The following is a 19737-nucleotide window of genomic DNA, read 5'->3' on the forward strand; positions in this document are numbered from 1 at the left end:
CAAACCTGCGGAAACACAGCATACTATAAGAAAGGGATAGCTTTTATTCTGGACTATGCTTTTAGTCCAGCATATGAATACATTCATGGGTCCCAGTAAAATAGAAACACCAACATAGAAAGCATTTTTGCTTTCATAGTACTAACAGCTAAAAAGCACACAGAACATAATACTCTGATCTTTAGTGAGTAATCATGGAAATTCCAAGATTATATCTGCTAGGTTAGCCTGATTATTCATCTATAAAAATATTTTCTCCAAAAATTCTTTTTTAAAATTAATAATAATAATAATATATATTTTTTTTTTTTGAGAGAGAGACATGAGTGAGGAGAGGCAGAGGGAGGAAAGAGAGAATCTTAAGCAGACTCCACGTTCAGGGTGGATCCCAACATGGGGCTTAATCTCATCCCTGAAATGATAACCTGAACTAAAATCAAGAGTCGGTGGCTTAATCAACTGTGCCACCCAGGCACCCTCCAAAAATTCTTAAAAGAGAATTATAGAAACAGTGGGACTACTACAAGACCAGCAGGAGACAGTAATTCAAGGACTACAAATAAAAGACTAGGAATTGATTTTCATGCATAGCTTTAGGCAAAGGACAGCTCTCTCAGTTGACTCCTAGAGCCAAGACTGGCTGTGATAGAAGATGCTTCAGAAATCTCAAGACGGGCAGCTGGCTTGAGTAACACCCTTGATAAATCTCCCAAATAGTCAAAAACACCTTTGAGGCTGCAAGACTGAAACTGAAAGCTGTGAGTGCACAAAAAGCCAGGTGGGGACATGCAGAGCCTGCTGGGCCAAAGACAGTTGGAGATGGTGAGTTCTTCCAAAAAGTGACACACCAACACTGCATACTGGGGCAGGTGGGTGGATTGCTGGACTTGGGGTTGTTCCAGAGGAGCCTGACTCAGAGGACTCTGAGAAAGGCATCTACTCAGGGAGGAGGACTAGGGTTACTGAACATAAGAAGGTGCTTCAGGAGAAATAGGTCTCAGGTGGGTCAGGTGATTGTCTTTTGACCCATCAATACTTAACATTAGTAAAGAATTGCAGAATAAAGACAGTCTTTCCAATATGTAACTCTTCTGTCACATTAGCCAAAACCTCTCCCAGTCTATTGGGCAACACTGAGGAAGATGAGGAAGAAGATCTCATTGCCTGGAGGTGGGACTTAGGGCTGCAGATCTTTCTGGGAAATTGTTATAGAACATGATTTACACAACAAAGCCACCACTAAACAGTCGCTTAAATCCAATCCCTTTCCTTCTTTTAAAGCTTTTTAGAAATTCCGTAAGTGTGAGCAGCATATCGCGTATGTCAGCCACTTCATCTTTATGGTGCTGTAAACTTGAGAAAGCCGCCATGTTAAATCCAAGAATCCACTCCGGTAGCTGTTCTTCAACCAAAGAAATAGATTTGTTTAAAAATAGGCATATAGGTGATTCTATTATTTTCTGTCTTCAAACTCCTGGTAGTATGAGACTGTGAAATTTGAAACAATTGGAACTCGTCCATCATCCATGATAATGTCCTCTAAATATCCAACCACAGCATCACATGCTGGGTCAGAGGCAGAAGAGGACAGTGAGAGGCTCTCTTCCTCTAAGGGGTCCCTCACTGCCAGGGCCTCTACATTCACCTGCAGGGCAAACAGGCCTCTCAGCCTCCTACTGCACCCGCAGCCCAGCCTTCTTGGTGCTCCACAGACACCTGGGGACCTCAGGCTCCCTGTTGCTGGCACTGTGAGTGCGTTGTCGGTTACCCAACTGGCATCTGTTCTTTACAGTGTACCTTGAAGAATGGTGTGTATATCTAAGCATTAATTCTTATAATAGCATGGAGTTGTAAAAATTATCCACTGTGTGCTGGACATAGTGCTTAGTGATGGGAAAGATAAGATAAATAACAAAACAAACAAAAACAGTTTTTGTCTTGGAAAAGCATATAATCAAATTGCAGACATTGGCAGGCATTAAAATTTGTGAGGGTGCTCTCCAGAGATTTTACAAAAATAAGGAAACCTATAAAGCTACCATGAAATGAAAATAAATGAAAATAAAACAGTGTTCCTTACTGGATATTTAGTACAATGCAATGTAATTTTCTTTTAAGCATCTTGCTTACAGGTATATTTTAATACTGTTATATTTCTAATCTAAACTGTCAATACAAACATTTCAATGATCATAGTGACAGTGTCCTTACTCTACAGGGTGACAAATTACTAGTTGGTGGGGCACATAATATATATTTAAACTCAGAGATCACGCATCTTTATAAAATATTTTTCTGACACAAAGTACCTCCTGTTGAGAGCTCCTTATATATAAAATTGCTTAAAATTGTTTGAGCTTCCTTCCTTCCTTCTTTCCTTCTTACCTCCTTACTTCTTTCTTCCTTTGTTTCTCATTTTTTCTTTTCATTTATATTGAGAACTTTAACTAGCAACATTCAGTTTATATTGGAAATATAAAGACTAAAATTTTTGTGTGACTAGTTAAAATGAAGTCTTTGATTAATCATCAGAAACTAGAAGGGGCAGAAATAATAAAAAACATTATTTCACCTAAAAAACTACCATATGGGGCACCTGGATGGCTCAGGTGTTTAAGTGTCTGCCTTCAGCTTAAGTCATCATTCCAGAGTCCTGAAATCCAGCCCTGCATTGGAGTCCTTGCTCAATGGGGTGCCTGCTTCTACTTCTCCCTATGCCTCTGCCTCTCCCTCTGCTGCTCCCCTGGCTTTGTGCTCTCTCACTGTCTCTCAGGTAAATAAATAAATAAAATCTTAAAAAAAAAAAAAAAAACTACCCTATATTTTGAACAAAAGACTATTTAATAGAATAAATATGCAGTTTTTCTAAGTTTCAATTATTACTAAAATTTTGTGTTTTTTTTTTTAAGATTTATTTATTTGAGAGAGAACGTGTGCATGCGCCCGTGATCCAGGGCAAGGGGCAAAGGGAGAGGGAGAGAGATTGGGAGAGAAGCAGACTCCCCATGGAATGTGGAGCTCCACGTCCCTTGTTGCTTGATCTCTGGACCCTGAGATCAAGACCTGAGCTGAAATCAAGATTCAGAGGTTTAACCAACTGAGCCACCCAGGTGCCCCTAAATTTTTTTTTGCTAATTTGATTTTGTTTTCCTTTTCATAAGTATTGTTATTCAAATGTATTGGTCAAATAAGACATGTAAGGATTTTTTTATTTTGAAAAAAATGGCAGAGGAGTAGGGGACCCTATTTCAACTGGTGTCCGGAATTGAGCTGGTTATCTACCAGACCACTCTGAGCACCCACAAAATCAGCCTGAGATGTAAGAAGATCTGGATCTCTACAAACAGAATATCATGGGCAGTTGGTTTCGAGGTACGAAGCAGGGAGCTGTGATTCCATGGGCAGATATCGGAGGATAAACGGCAGCCGGAGGGAGCCTGGCCATGGGGATCCTACATGACCAGTGAGCGACAGCCTCCCTCGCTGGGGACGGGGCACAGACTCACAGACCAGTAGTGGCAGGGAAAGAACTTTAGGGCAGCCACCGGGGCAGAAACCTGGAGTGGCAGGGTCGCACGTGCGAACTGGGAGCGGCTGGCGGTTTTAGAAGCACAAAGGGCAGAGACGTGCCCTGACCTGGAGGCAGGACTGGAAGCTCTGCAGAGGGGCGCACAACCCAGGACACTGCAGTTTATAGCAGCACGGACAGAAACCGAGACAGTGTAGCCTGGAGAGCTCACTGAAGAACAGACTGCGGTCTCTCTGCTCTGAGGCAGAGGGTTGGAAATGGTCTCTTCTGGTCTGACTCTCAGAAGAGATGCAGAAAGCCACCAGAGAACAAAAGCCCCAAAAAACTGATTCCCACTGAGCCCATCCCCCACCACAGAGGGGCAGGGCAACTCTGCCCAAACAGGGTTGCCTGAGTAACAGCATGGCAGGCCCCTCCCCCAGAAGACAGGCTGGGAAAACAAGAGGCCAGCAACCCTAAGGTCCCTAAAAAACAGGAGCATCTTGCTTGGGTTCTGGTCAATAATTTGGACTCTATACATTCCCTTAACCACCCATCAACAGAATGACTAGGAGGAGCAACCCCCAAAATAGAAAAGACTCAGAGATTATTACTTATGCCACCGATTTACAACTGGATGTAGATATAACCAAGATGTTGGAGATGGAGTTCAGGCTATCAATTGTGAAGAGAATAGCTAAAATGGAGAAATCAATTAATGGCAACATAGAGTCTCTGAGGGCAGAAATGAAAGCTGAATTGGCAGAACTTAAAAATGCTATCAATGAGATCCAATCCAATCTAGGTAATCTAACAGCTAGGGTAAATGAGGCAGAAGAACGAATAAGCGACCCGGAAGACAATATAATAGATAAAAAGGAAAAAGAGGAAGCCAGGGAAAAACAACTCAGAATCCATGAAAATAGAATCAGAGAAATAAGTGACACCATGAAGCGTTGTGATGTCAGAATAATTGGAATCCCGGAGGGAGTGGAGAGAGAGAGAGGACTAGAAGATGTATTTGAGCAAATCGTAGCTGAGAACTTCCCTAAACTGGAGAATGAAACAAACATTCACATCCTAGAGGCAGAGAGGACCCCTCCCAAGATCAAGGAAAACAGGCCAACACCCCAGCATGTAATAGTAAAACTCGCAAATCTTAGAACCAAGGAAACCATCTTAAGGGCAGTTAGGGGGAAGAGATTCTTTATGTACAGAGGGAGGAACATCAGGATAACATCAGACCTATCCACAGAGACCTGGCAAGCCAGAAAGGCCTGGCAAGACATATTCAGGGTACTAAACGAGAAGAACATGCTGCCAAGAATACTTTATCCAGCAAGGCTGTCATTTAGAATGGATGGAGAGATGCAGAGCTTCCAAGACCAGCAGAAACTGAAAGAATATGTGACTACTAAGCCAGCTCTGCAAGAAATATTAAGAGGGGTTCTATAAAAGGAGAAAGACCCCAAGAGTGATCTACAACAGAAATTTACAGGGACAATCTATAAAAACAATGTCTTCACAGGCAACATGATGACAAATAATTCATATCTTTCAATAATCACTCTCAATGTGAATGGCTTAAATGCTCCCATAAAATGGCACAGGGTTGCAGATTGGATAAAAAGACAGGACCCATTCATATGCTGTCTACAAGAGACTCATTTTGAACCTAAAGATACATCCAGACTAAAAGTGAAGGGATGGAGATCTATCTTCCATGCCAGAGGACCTCAAAAGAAAGCTGGGGTAGCAATTCTTATATCAGACAAATTAGATGTTGAACTAAAGTCTGTAATTAGAGACATAGAAGGCCACTATATCATTCTTAAAGGGTCTATCCAACAAGAAGATCTAACAATTGTAAATATCTATGCTCCCAACATGGGAGCAGCCATCTACACAAGCCAACTGTTAACCAAAATAAAGAGTCATATTGATAACATATGTTAATTGTAGGAGACCTCAATACTCCACTCTCAGCAATGGACAGATCATCTAAGCAGAAAATCAGTAAGGAAACAAGAGCTTTGAATGATACACTGGATCAGATGGACCTCAGATATATATAGAACATTCCATCCTAAAACAACAGAATACTCATTCTTCTCGAGCACAGAATAGACCACATACTGGGTCACAAATCAGGTCTCAACTGACACCAAAAGATTGAGATTACTTCCTGCATATTCTCAGACCACAATGCTTTAAAACTGGAACTCAATCACAAGAAAAAATTTGGCAGAAATTCAAGCACTTGGAAGCTAAAGACCATTGTGCTCAAGAATGTTTGGGTCAACCAGGAAATCAAAGAAGAACTTAAACAATTCATGGAAATCAATGAGGATGAAAACACATTGGTCCAAAACCTATGGGATACTGCAAAGGCAGTCTTAAGTGGGAAATACATAGCCATCCCAGCCTCACTCAAAAAAATAGAAAAATCCTGAATTCACCAACTAACTCTACACCTTAAAGAACTAGAGAAAAAGCAACAAACGATGCCTAAGCCACGCATTAGAAGAGAAATAAATAAAATTAGAGCAGAGATCAATGAATTAGAAACCAGAAACACAGTAGATCAGATCAACAAAACTAGAAGTTGGTTCTTTGAAAGAATTAATAAGATTGATAAACCACTGGCCAGACTTATCCAAAAGAAAAGAGAAAGGACCCAAATTAATAAAATTATGAATGAAAGGGGAGAGATCACGACTAACACAAAGGAAATTGAAACAATTATTAGAAATTGTTATCAACAACTATATGCCAATAAACTGAGCAATCTGGATGAAATGGATGCCTTGCTGGAAGCCTATAAGCTGCCAAGACTGAAACAGGAAGAAATTAACAACCTGAATAGGCCAATAACCAGTAACGAGATTGAAGCAGTGATCAAAAACCTCCCAAAAAACAAGAGTCCAAGGCTTGATGGATTCCATGGGAATTCTACCAAACATTCAAAGAAGAAATAATACCTATTCTCCTGAAGCTGTTTCAAAAAATAGAAACAGAAGGAAAACTTCCAAACTCATTCTATGAGGCCAGCATTACCTTAATCCCCAAACCAGGCAAAGACCCCATCAAAAAGGAGAATTTCAGACCAATATCCCTGATGAATATGGATTCCAAGTTCTTCAACAAAATCCTAGCTAATAGGATACAACAATACATTAAAGGATCATCCACCATGACCAAGTGGGATTTATCCCCGGGATGCAAGGGTGGTTCAACATTCGCAAATCAATCAATGTGATAGAACACATTAATAAGAGGAGGGAGAAGAACCATATGGTCCTCTCAATTGATGCAGAAAAAGCATTTGACAAAATACAACATCCTTTCCTGATTAAAACGCTTCAGAGTATAGGGATAGGGGCAACATTCCTCAAGTTCATAAAATGCATCTATGAAAACCCCACAGCAAATATCATCCTCAATGGGGAAAAGCTGAGAGCCTTTCCCTTAAGATCAGGAACACGTCAAAGATGCCCACTCTCACCACTATTGTTCAACATAGTACTAGAAGTCCTAGCAACAGCAATCAGACAACAAAAAGAAATAAAAGGTATTCAAATTGGCAAAGAAGAAGTCAAACTCTCTCTTTTCACAGACGACATGATACTTTATGTGGAAAACCCGAAAGACTCCACCCCCAAATTACTAGAACTCATACAGCAATTCAGTAATGTGGCAGGATACAAAATCAATGCACAGAAATCAGTTGCTTTCTTATACACTAACAATGCAACTGTAGAAAGAGAAATTAGAGAAATGATTCCATTTACAATAGCACCAAAGCCATAAGATACCTCGGAATAAACCTAACCGAAGAGGTAAAGGATCTATACTCTAGGAACTACAGAACACTCATGAAAGAAATTGAAGAAGACACAAAAAGATGGAAAACTATTCCATGATCATGGATCGGAAGAATAAATATTGTTAAAATGTCTATGCTACCCAGAGCAATCTATACCTTCAATGCCATCCCGATCAAAATTCCAATGACATTTTTCAAAGTGCTGGAACAAACAATCCTAAAATTTGTATGGAATCAGAAAAGACCCCGAATCGCCAAGGAAATGTTGAAAAATAAAAACAAAGCTGGGGGCATCACATTGCCCAATTTCAAGCTATATTACAAAGCTGTGATCACCAAGACAGCATGGTACAGGCACAAAAACAGACACATAGACCAATGGAACAGAATAGAGAACCCAGATATGGACCCTCAACTCTATGGTCAAATAATCTTTGACAAAGCAGGAAAAAAGACAGTCTCTTCAATAAATGGTGCTGGGAAAATTGGATAGCCACATGCAGAAGAATAAAACTCGACCATTCTCTAGCACCATACACAAGGATAAACTCAAAATGGATGAAAGACCTCAATGTGAGACAGGAATCCTTCAAAATCCTAGAGGAATTTGGAATCCTTAATTCTCTAGAGGAGAACATAGGCAGTAACCTCTTTGACATCGGCCACAGCAACTTCTTTCATGATACATCTCCAAAAGCTAGTGAAACAAAAGCAAAAATGAACTTTTGGGACTTCATCAAGATAAAAAGCTTTTGCACAGCAAAGGAAACAGTCAACAAAACGAAGAGGCAACCCACAGAATGGGAGAAGATATTTGCAAATGCACTACAGATAAAGGGCTGGTGTCCAAGATCTATAAAGAACTTCTCAAACTCAACACCCAAAACACAAATAATCAAGTCAAAAAATGGGCAGAAGATATGAAAAGACACTTCTCTGAAGAAGACGTACAAATGGCTAACAGACACATGAAAAAATGTTCATCATCATTAGCCATCAGGGAAATTCAAATCAAAACCACATTGAGATGCCACCTTACACCAGTTAGAATGGCAAAAATGGACAGGGAAAGTAACAACAAATGTTGGAGAGGTTGTGGAGAAAAGGGAACGCTCTTACACGGTTGATGGGAATGCAAGTTGGTACAGCCACTTTGGAAAACAGTGTGGAGGTTCCTCAAAAATTTAAAAATAGAGCTACCCTATGACCCAGCAATTGCACTCCTGGGTATTTACCCCAAAGACACAGATGTAGTGAAAAGAAGGGACATATGCACCCTAATGTTCATAGCAGCAGTGTCTGCAATAGCCAAACTCTGGAAAGAGCTGAGATGCCCTTCAACAGATGAATGGATAATGAAGATGTGGTCCATATATACAATGGAATATTACTCAGCCATCAAAAAGGATGAATGCCCAACTTTTACATCAACATGGATGGGACTGGAGGAGATTATGCTAAATGAAATAAGTCAAGCAGAGAAAGTCAATTATATGGTTTCACTTATTTGTGGAACATAAGGAATAGCATGGAGGACAGTGGAGAAGGAAGGGAAAAATGAAGGTGGGGGTGGGAATTGGAGGGAGAGATGAACCATGAGAGACTATGGACTCTGACAAACAAACAGGGTTTTAGAGGGGAGGGGGTAGGGGGGATTGGTTAGCCGGGTGATGGGTATTGAGGAGGGCATGTACTACATGGAGCACTGGGTGTTATACGAAAACAATGGATCGTGGATCACCACATCAAAAAGTAATGATGTATTGTATGGTGACTAACATAACATAATAAAATTTAAAAAAGAAAAAAAATATAAAATAAAATTATTTTTAAAAATAAAAAAATAAGACATGGAAGTTTACCTTAATTTTTATTATTTTACTACCATGGCCTTCTGTATGTTGTGTCATTTGTTGCATTATGCTTATAATATAGATTCTGAATTATAAATAATAAAATATGTGGTTTAAATTTATGCCTACCACCTATATTAGCACTTATTTTGTAATGAGTTGACCAAAAAAAAAAAAAAATGAGACTAGAAAGGTTGAAAGGTTGCCTTGGAACCTTGGTTCATCCATTGAATCTAACATCTAACTGAACATGTAAAATATTCCCGTGGTTACACTTTCCAAAAGAAAGTGAGCCACAGGAAAAACCATATGTTTTCAGTACTCTGTGAATATTGACCATTTCGGGTAAAAAGTGTCCACCTCTACTTATTCCAATAGGTGAAGCTCAGGTTATAGAGCTTCCAACAGAAATCCATTCTCCTGAAAGGAGAACATTCCAAATACAAACTGTGGGTATGGTGGAATATTCATGTATCATGCTATTCTGTATCAACTGCCAGTCAAGTGGAAATGTTAGCCAAGATTCTTTCTCCTTTCTACAGAGTTTGATGGGTGAGGAGAAAGGCTCTTATGTCAAAGGCAACAGGTTTAAAAGTACAAATTGGGTGAATACGTAATAATCAAGATACTTCTTGAAGTGAAATAAAGCTTGTTGTAATTGTCCCAGTGGTAAGGACATAAACTGGGACTATCCAGGCAAAATCAGGAGCAGAGTAGAAAACCACCCTAAATATAGGCTACAGTGAAAGGCCAAATTCTTCCAGATACCTTCCCAAACTGTCAGAAATATATACCAGAGTAGCAAGCTGGCCCGGTTTCTTTTTTCTAGTCTACAATCTTGATTATTTTCTATCCAAAATGATGCAGGCTTTAGGCAGGTTTGCCCTTACCTTGTTGGCCTACAGTGTACATCAAATTGTGTGTGACAAGGAGAGCCCACACTTTGTTTCTTTGTAGCATACTCTCTTAAAGTAAACAGTAATATTGAGTGAAATCAATTTTTTTTTCTACTTTCCTGGAAATAATCATTACTGCTATGAATTAAGTAGCTGGAGGGGGGAGGGGTACAAGTAGAGTAGTGCCATATGGGAACTTCTGTCTCAAACTGTAAATCTAATTATAATTTAGGTGTGGGCCATTTTTTCACCACACAGAAAGATTCGCAACTTTTCCCAAATAGCCTTAAGAGTAACAGGCACTCCTTGCATTTTTTTATGTTCTGAGTGGAAAGGTTCTGGTTGAAGACTTGTCTTTCAGTATCAGATTTTTATCTGTAGAGACAAACTAGTATCACTTCAGACTTTTGAAGATAAACTGATATGATATGAATGTTACTGATAGGATTCAAATTAAATCAAACTGATATGATTTGAATGTTAATTATTGTTCCCTGGGGTACAGAAGCAACAATTTTTTTTCCAATGGCTAGACAGTTGACTTAATTATGTAATATGAAATAATGAACAGTTTGCTTTGTGAATTTCATCAAACTATAATACCCATGGCCTAAAAATAAACAAACCAGTGGTAGTATTTCAATCTTACAAACTTCTAAATGACTCTATGTCTTTTTTCCAGGATGCTTGTCCCTCTTTAGCCTTTAAAAAAAGGCTTAAAGAAATCCTTTTGAAAGCTTTCCCTGGATCATCCCAGGAGAATGCAGTGGACTCTGCTCCCATAATCCTTTGCACATGGCTTTATCACAACAGACAGCATGCTCTGCTCTAATGTGTTTTTTTTTTTTTTTTTTTTAAGATTTTATTTATTTATTTGACAGAGAGAGACACAGCGAGAGAGGGAACCCAAGCAGGAGGAGTGGGAGAGGGAGAAGCAGGCTTCCCGCCGAGCAGGGAGCCCGATGCGGGGCTCGATCCCAGGACCCTGGGATCATGACCTGAGCCGAAAGCAGATGCTTAACGACTGAGCCACCCAGGCATCCCAGTTTTTTCATCTAATATAATGGACCACGAGTTCTTTGAAAGCTCTACTGCTAGGATGTAGAGCAATAATAGGCACTTAATAAACATTAATTGAATAAATGAATAAATGAAATGTGCATAGTAGATTCAATAAGGTTGGACTGCTGAAATCCTAAAGGATTTATTAGAGATAAGGAAAGAAAAACCAGGTTGAATTCAGATATTAATATTTAAAGCTTTCCTTTAAGAGTTCCTTTGAAGGATATTAGGCTTTTTAGGAGAACTGATCTTGAGATATAGTGACAGTTGTAGTTGCTTGGTGGATTCAGACAAATATGCAATTTGGATAATTTCAAATTGAAAGCTTCTGAATTTTCTTATAACAATGCTCTGGATTATAGTATTCCCCCCCCTTTTTTTTTTTTTTTGAAAATCTGTCCTCATTTAGGAAATAATACTATCACTTGCCCATTATGCATAATATATACTATAAAAGCAAATATGAAAAGTAGATACAATTTATGATCCTTAGAAGTAAAGATGAGATTGTAGATATTTTTGAAGTATATTTACCCAATTCTTACACACAACCTGGTTGGCTCTTTGGCATTTTGGACAACATAAATGCTTGTAGGCTGTAGAGGCTATTTATCTTATAGATGTATTAATTTAAGCCAGGGGTCAGCAAAAAATTTTTTCTGTAAAGGACCAGATAGCAAATATTCTAGGCTTTGCAAATCAGCTACTTAATTCTGTCTCAACTACTTTATTCTGCCACAGCAGTGCAAAAGCTAACATAGACAATATGAAAACAAATGGGTGTGGCTGCATTCCAATAAAATTTTATTTACAAAAAAGTGACTGCTGGGCAGGATTTGGTTCATGGCAATAGCTTACAACTCCTGACTCAGGCCAACGGAAAGAATAAATCAATGAAGGTTACAAGATTTTTAACTTATCAGAGAATGGCTTTGGTGTTAGGAAAACATCTCATTTTTAAGTGTATCAACTCTCAGTACAAAGGACCTGATAATTCCCCATTCATTTTTAATTTAAAGCACTTCTGTGCATAGGGTAATTTTACAGGATGCTTTACCATGCAAAAGAAGTATGAATATAAATTATTACTTGTTTTTTTTTGTACTACCTAACAAACAATATTTAGTTCAAATTAATTTGCATTTTCAGTCTGAATCTTGGGACTAGAGCAACATGCTTTGCTGAGAGCACTTACTGTACACTTGTAATTGTCCACGAAAGGAATTTTTTCCACGTGAGTTTTCAGCTCTGCACTCATATAGGCCTGCATCATCCAGCTGCACGTTGGGTATTTCCAGCACTGCCTGAGACTTCCGCAGACGTGCCTTACTAGGAATATAACCATTAACCTTCATCCATGTGATTGTTGGAACTGGGCTACAATAAGGAGCAAAAATGCTGTTAATACACTTTCCAGTATTAGGAACATAGATTCTATTATCTGGTAATTTAAGCACTTAATAGGCTGAGTACAATAACGTGTAATCACAATTAAGGACCACGTGCTGGTTGACATACTTCACTTTCCATGTGTTTTGTTTGGGAAGTAGTTACACTCAAGGAAGATAGTTTCCTTTTCTTTCATATTTCAGTAAAGCAATTTAGTGACAATATTTTATATATTTTAATACATTATACTTTAAAAAAAACTTTTTAAGTTGTTTGAATGGCAAAGTAATTTGATGAAATTACAAAAGTAATGAATGATTATTCGAAGACATTAAACAAAAGACTCATGAAATAAATGAACTAAGAACTCTTTTACCCCCACCTCCACAAATATCTTCTTTTTGCAATAACATATACAGTTTGCATGTAACCTCCCACTTTGTCTTTATGATGCATATATGTACACATATGATGAGTTATTTTTGTTTTGTTTAAAAAAATAAGTTGTGTACTTGATATTTTATAACTAAAAAATCAAATTCAAGATCAACTCCTGACTTATTCTAGTTAATAGCTGCCTATTATTCCATTATATAGATGTATCAGAATTTAATGAACCATCCCCTATAGTTAGGCATTAAGTGTAGTCCCAGTTTTTTTTTTTTTGCCACTAAAAAACCATATTGCTATAAACAACCTTGCACATATATCATATACTATTGCTTTTATTTTCTGCAGCAGACATTCACAAAAGTGGAATTGATGGATAAAAGGGCACTCACATTTTTCATTTTAATAAGTACTGCCAGATTGTTTTTCAATAATATAGTAGCAGTTTCCATATCTATCAGTAATATATGAGGCTGTTTCCCCATATCCTTGCAACCATTTTATGTGATCAATCTGTTTAATTTTTGTCAGTATCAAAAAGTAAAAAATGACATTTTGTTGCAACTTTAATATTTCTCTGAACTCAAAGAAGATGGAATTTTTTTTAAGACTTCTATTGGCTATTTGCATCTGCTTTTCTGTGAATTGTTTGCTTATATTATTTTCCTATTTTTTCTTTCATTTTTCTATTTGCCTATTTGTATTTTTAGTTCTTTGTGTATTGGAGCCACTAAGACTTTGTTTCTCAGAAAAATTCTCCCTCAGTGTATTGTTAGTTTATGATGGCATCTCTGATACACTTTTATGGACATTTTGGGGAGAAACAAACATATCTATAGTTTCCTTCACAACCTCTATATTTTTGTTTACTTAAAAAATTATCTGTAAACCTAAGTTTATGTCCATATTGTCAGCATTGTTTCTGGCTGTATTTTGTGGGGTTTTTTGTTTGTTTGTTTGCTTTTTGTTTTTGTTTGAATAGTTTGATCTTTAATCCACCTGGATTATATTCATGTTTTGGGTGTTAGGTAGGGAATATAACTAATTATTTCAGTACCATTAAAGTAAAACTCCTTTCTCTACAATATCTGGTATCTTGTCTTTGCCATATAATTGGTCTCACATACTTGAATTTGTTTCAGGCTTCTCAATTCTGTCCCACTGATTTATTTATTACTATCTATATTTAATGCACTTTATGGTTTAGACCTAGTCTACTTTTTCCATTAGATTTCTCACTACTTCCTTCCATATCTCCTGACCCAGAAACATATCTCTCTGTGTTTCCAATTATATCTGTTAAAATCCTACTAATCCTTTGAGACCTATCTTAAATGCCTCCTCCACAGCAAAGTCTTTCCTTATTTTTGTAGTCTGCAGGGATTTTTTTTTTCTTTTAAATATAAATGCTTTGTGTATTTTTTATAACTCACAGCTCTTATAACATTCTACCATAGATTATAATTGCTAAGTCTACGATTTTTTACACTAATTTTTCTTATAGAAGGGATAGCAGTGTTCACTATTATAAACAATGCTATGATAAACACCTGTGCATTTTGAACACCATTTTGATTTATTTCTTAGGAATAAGGTATAGAATTGAAATTTCTGGATTAGAGTTGACAATTTTTCTTGTTTATTTAGGTAGGTACATATATCCAACATCCAAGAGGATTGAACCTTGCATTCTGGAATAATCCTTACATTGGCACAACATATTCTTTTAATATGTATGAGAATTGATTTATGATTTTTTTTAAATTAGGATTTTTGCATCTATATTTAAAGGTGACATTATTTTCAATTTATTAGGTTTGTTGGCTTGTGTGTGTGCTTACTTCTTAGTGAGTTAGTGGTTGGTTTGTTTCCACGTATTCCATCCCTAATTTCAATGTTTTAGCAGTAAGTTGCATAAATAATTGTTTAAAATTATTAAAAAATTCCTTAATCATGAGTGGTTGTACATTGTAGTAGTAGTTAAGGGTGGGTTCCATAGCTAGACTTCCTGGGGATAAAAAAGTTCTGCAACTATATGTTATTTAACATCTTATTTCTTCAGTTCCCTCAAATGTAAAATATGGTGGAAATAATAGGACATATTTCAGAGAGTAGTTGTGAACATTAATTATTTAAAGTACTTGGCACAGAACAAGCAGGCAAAAACAATTTGCAATAATATGATGAGGATGTTTGTATCCCCTTTATAATTTCAGTAGTATATGTTTTCTCCCCAACCCGCAGCACCCCTGCCCCCCAGCTTTTTAAGCTTTGCATGTTGGTTAAGAGCATGGAATTTGGGGAATGCAATTTAGGTTAAAAATACAATTGGAACACAAAGATGTTATGTGATCTTAGGAAAGTTATCTAAGTTAATGCATCTAATTTCTCCATCTGTAAAATGGACATATTTATTTGCTCCTTCAGAATGCAAATATCTTGAGGACAGCAACATTATTTCTCTTGTTTATCAGTATGTTCACAGTGTCTCATAGATTGCTAGGCACATACTACTTAATAGATGTTTATGAAATAATGATTCTCATAATTATCTGAGCATTAAGTGAGCTATATTCTTGTAAACCACTTAGCAAAATATGTTGCAAATAGTGAGTACCCAATAAATGTTAGATACAATGATTTTTAAATGATTAGCTTTGTTAGATTTTATCTATTTTATTGGTCTTTAAAATAAGAATTTTGAATTTTCAGCTTTTCTTTTGTTTGTTTGTTTGTTTGAGTTCAGGAGTTTCCATTCTTTATTTACTTATTCCTCTTTCTTGATCAGCACATTTATATTGTACTTCTAATGTTCTGAGCTGAATGATCAATATAGTTATTACTTATGTTTAATAATAAAACATATAAGACTGTCTTGTCCTCTGATACCAGACATAGCCACATGCCATATGTTTTGATTTGTAGAGAGAGTGAGGTGTACCATTTCTGCTTTTTGGAGTTTGTTGAATCAATCTTTGTAGCTAAATACAGGATGAATTATTGTGATAGTTACATGTCTATAAAAAGGTATATTTTATTTATGATAAAAATTTAAAAATTAGCTTTGATGTATTTGTTATTAATTGCGTAATTCAAATATTATTTTAGTGTTTTACAAAATTTTAAAGAAATTTAACTTTTGTCAAAATAAATCTTCAGTGGAATTTGTATTGATCAAAAAGAACATGAAATTAAAAAGGAGTAAAGAAGTAATATGTCCTAAAGTTCTTTTACTTTGGGGAGGACGGTTAAGATATTAACTCTAGATTTTAAGAATGCACGGTAAAATTAATAGTGTTATTATTTAAAAAGTATAATTTTCCAAAAAAATGTAATATAGCAAAGAGTGGGAAGCTCAGCCCTTCCCCAAATCCATTTCTTTTTTCTCCTGGGCACATATTTGCTTTTTTTCTATGTAAATAGGCATGACCAGGATGCTGACCATGATTTCTGACCCTGAAATGTAGTGGAATAGTTCCCCCAAAAGTCTCTATTCTACCTTTTTCTTTTGCCTAGGTGGCTATCAATGCCCAGGACAATTTTGGAATTTAAAGGTTGAAGATAGCAGAGACTAGGTCTTTAAATAACTGTGTAGAGGAAAGTTTCAAGCTACTACCTCACCAGTGCCAATCAACAACTCTCTTTGGATTCTATGTGAATGATATATAAATGTTTATCTTGCTAAGACCCTAATCTTTGAATGCTTCTTTTACCTACCAGCATTACTTTACTAACATAGAAATTGACATAAAAATGGATAACTGTAATAACAAGACATAACATATTTGGAACAGTCAGGATGAAAAAGATAGGATCTGATATTGGGGAATGAGAAAATGAAGACCCTGTTATGTAGTGGCAAAACAATCTGGTAAAACTTTCATCTTTGATAACTTGGAGAGGTCATCCAAATGCTTACATAGGCTAATGAAGGAGTTAGAAAATAGAATATTAAAAGTGTGTGTGGATTCATCAAAGTATTAGAAAAAAGAGATGAGGTCAGGAAAATACTGGATGGACTGTCAGCAGAATTAATGAGAATAGAAAGACTGCAAAATGTGGGACCATGGTCAGTAAAGCAGATTAATTGCAAAAATGGCCTTCCTTCTCAATTACTCTCTATATGCATATCTTTTGCCATGTGATTTTGCAGATTTTATCATTATGAGATAGATTCTGTTAACCAATACTTTGAATTTAGGTTGCCTTATGACTTGTTATTAGAATGCCTTATGACTGGCTATTAGAATGTAGCTTTACAAGGATTTGTGTGCTTTTGCTCTTTCTCTTGAGCCCTTGACTTTGCCATGAGAACCATTTAAGTTAACCTGCAGGAGAATGAGAGAGCACAAAGAACAGGGACATATTGTCTAGGCAAAGGACATTCCAGGCTAACTAGCTTCCAATGGACCCTAGAGCTGACATATTTATGAGCTAGTTCAGCTGTTATCAGCTCAGTCTGAGCCAAATCAGTAGAACCACACAACCAATTTTGTTGTGTTATTAATAATAAATGGTTATTGATTTAAGCTGCTAAATTTTGGGGTGTTTTGTTATGCAGCATTGCTGTGGCAATACATACTTGATTAGAAATTAGATTTAAAAATCTCATTTTTTATAGATCCTAGACAGTAGGAATAAGAATAAAAAGATATAAGATACCAGGGGGCCATTAAAAATCAATCCCATGGTAAAGCTAAGGGTTTTTGTCTTCCCAAAAAAGCCTGATGGTTTCAAGGTAGCTGCCAGTATATTGAGAAAAAAAGACATGGGGACTTAATTATTTCTAGGGAATAACTTTGAACGAAGTTACTAGTACATGGAATTGATTGGAAGCAAATAGGTCAGAAGCCAATTAGATGTTGAGATAATGGCATTGCCAAAGAAACCAGGAGTCTGAATTTAAAGCACAACAAAACATTGAGTATTTGAGCCTTACAACAAATTTTAGGTTTCCAAATGTAGACCAACAGGAATTTGAACTACAAAATTTGGGCCTGCAAGGAGGGGATATTCAATACACATTTCAATTATGGCCATGGAATAAAACAAAAAGGAAAATGTCAGAGTAGAGCCAAGATACCCTGGAGGGTAAACAAGACAATTTCTTCCAAAGAGTGATGTCAGTGTCTAATTAAGAACTCCCTCACATTCACCCCACACCCAAGGGAGAGGGGCTTTAAAATGAATGATTTTGTAAGAGAATTTATATTTGTGATGAACCAGTGACTAGTTTGGGTCTGTCATTCTTCTCTTTTCTGAATGGAATATTTTCTGTGGATAATCAATTCTTGTTCAACCATATGTAAGGACACAGAATTTATCTTTTAAGTATATATGTTACAGAATCAGGATAATCCATATCTGGACCTGATGGAGATGTGGAAATCTTGGACTCAAGTAGATACAGAGAGCAGATGGGATTCGGTTTATCTCCCTTGGGGAAAGGGTGAGTACATTCAATGTGTGGGAAGAATTCAAATGTTCTTCAGAAGAATGGACTAGCTAAGTGTTCAAAACACACATTTCCCTTTCTTCCTGGGCATGTAATTAGACCTTATTTTCTAGCAACCTTTAATCAGGGGCATGTGATTGAGTTCTGGCCAATAGAATAAGGAAAGAATGATGTATCAAACATCATTCAGGTACCAAACCCTCTACATGATCCTTCAGTTTCACTTTTTTTCCCAATCAGTGGTAACTCTTGTAGAAAGATATATAGGAAAATGTTTTTATGTACTTGTAGGAAAGGAGTGATTTTTCTAACAATATTTAAAACATTGCCATCTACAAAAATATTGATGCATTTGACTGCATTAATATTAACAATTTATTTTCATTAAAGGACACAACCTGGGAGAACCCATTTGCCACAGAAATAACTGACAAATACTAATAGATTAAATAAATAACTCTGACAAATCTATAAGAAAAAAAAACTTGTAAAAATAAGCAAAAGATAAAAGAGGAAACATAAATGATCAAGAAACATGAAAATGCATTCAATCTCATTAATGATTAGAAAAATGCAAATTTAGACCATAATGAAATTCCATTTCATACCTAACAGATTAGCAAAATCTATATATCTATATTTATACCCACATGTAAGAGCCTTAAGGGTTAACTTGCTTCAGGATAACACATTCCTTACTTGCTGACCTAAGTCCCTGGATCAGTAGCAGAGAGGGTACTGGCCTTAAGGAATGAAGGTCCAAAACTTTCCCAGGCCACAGAGACTAGCAAGTCTGTCTGAAGGTGCCTCAGCTTTCTGGTTAGCCTAGCAATAGTTTTTAGCAAACTGTTTTTTTTTTTTTTTTTCAGGTCACACAAATGATTTTAATAACCTCCTTTTGTGTATCTGTAGACCTTACCTCCCTTACAGAAAGAACAGAGAAGTCCTGCACATCATAAAATAAGAACCAGACCCCCCACCCCCACACAACCCCCAAACACTGAGATAATATTTGTTATCTGGCAGCATCAAGTTTGTACATAATCAAGAAATGTTGCAGACCATGGCACTCCGTTTACTGACTGACAACCTTAGCCCCCTTTATAAACCCCCGGACCAAGCAGAAACCTTGGAGTTGGCTTTTGGACGAGTATCCACCTTCTCCTCAGGTGGCTGGCCTCCTGAATAAAGTTCAAATTCCTTTCTAGTCAAAACTTGTCCCTTGAGTATTGTCTTTTCCAGTGACAAGTAACTGAACTTGGGGTTTCATAACACACACACACACACACACACGTATGATTTAAAGCAGAATTCTTGCAGATAGCATATAATAAGGTCTTGCTTTTTCATCCAGTCTG

General features: G+C 36.8%; 1 protein-coding gene and 1 pseudogene across 1 annotated transcript in view; both read right to left on the reverse strand.

The window, feature by feature from the left end:
* The window catches only part of CNTN5 (contactin 5), a 603313-nt gene that overhangs the window by 327113 nt on the left and 256463 nt on the right, over positions 1-19737 (reverse strand). The window contains exon 8 of the mRNA XM_035009452.1: positions 12341-12522. Within this exon, the coding sequence (XP_034865343.1) occupies positions 12341-12522 (182 nt within the window). The remainder of the gene's footprint in view (positions 1-12340; positions 12523-19737) is intronic.
* On the reverse strand, positions 1178-9527 carry LOC118013469 (annotated as a pseudogene).

Source organism: Mirounga leonina, unplaced genomic scaffold, assembly GCF_011800145.1.
Source record: "Mirounga leonina isolate KUSES-001 unplaced genomic scaffold, KU_Mleo_1.0 Mir_153, whole genome shotgun sequence".
Taxonomy (NCBI): Eukaryota; Metazoa; Chordata; class Mammalia; order Carnivora; family Phocidae; genus Mirounga; species Mirounga leonina.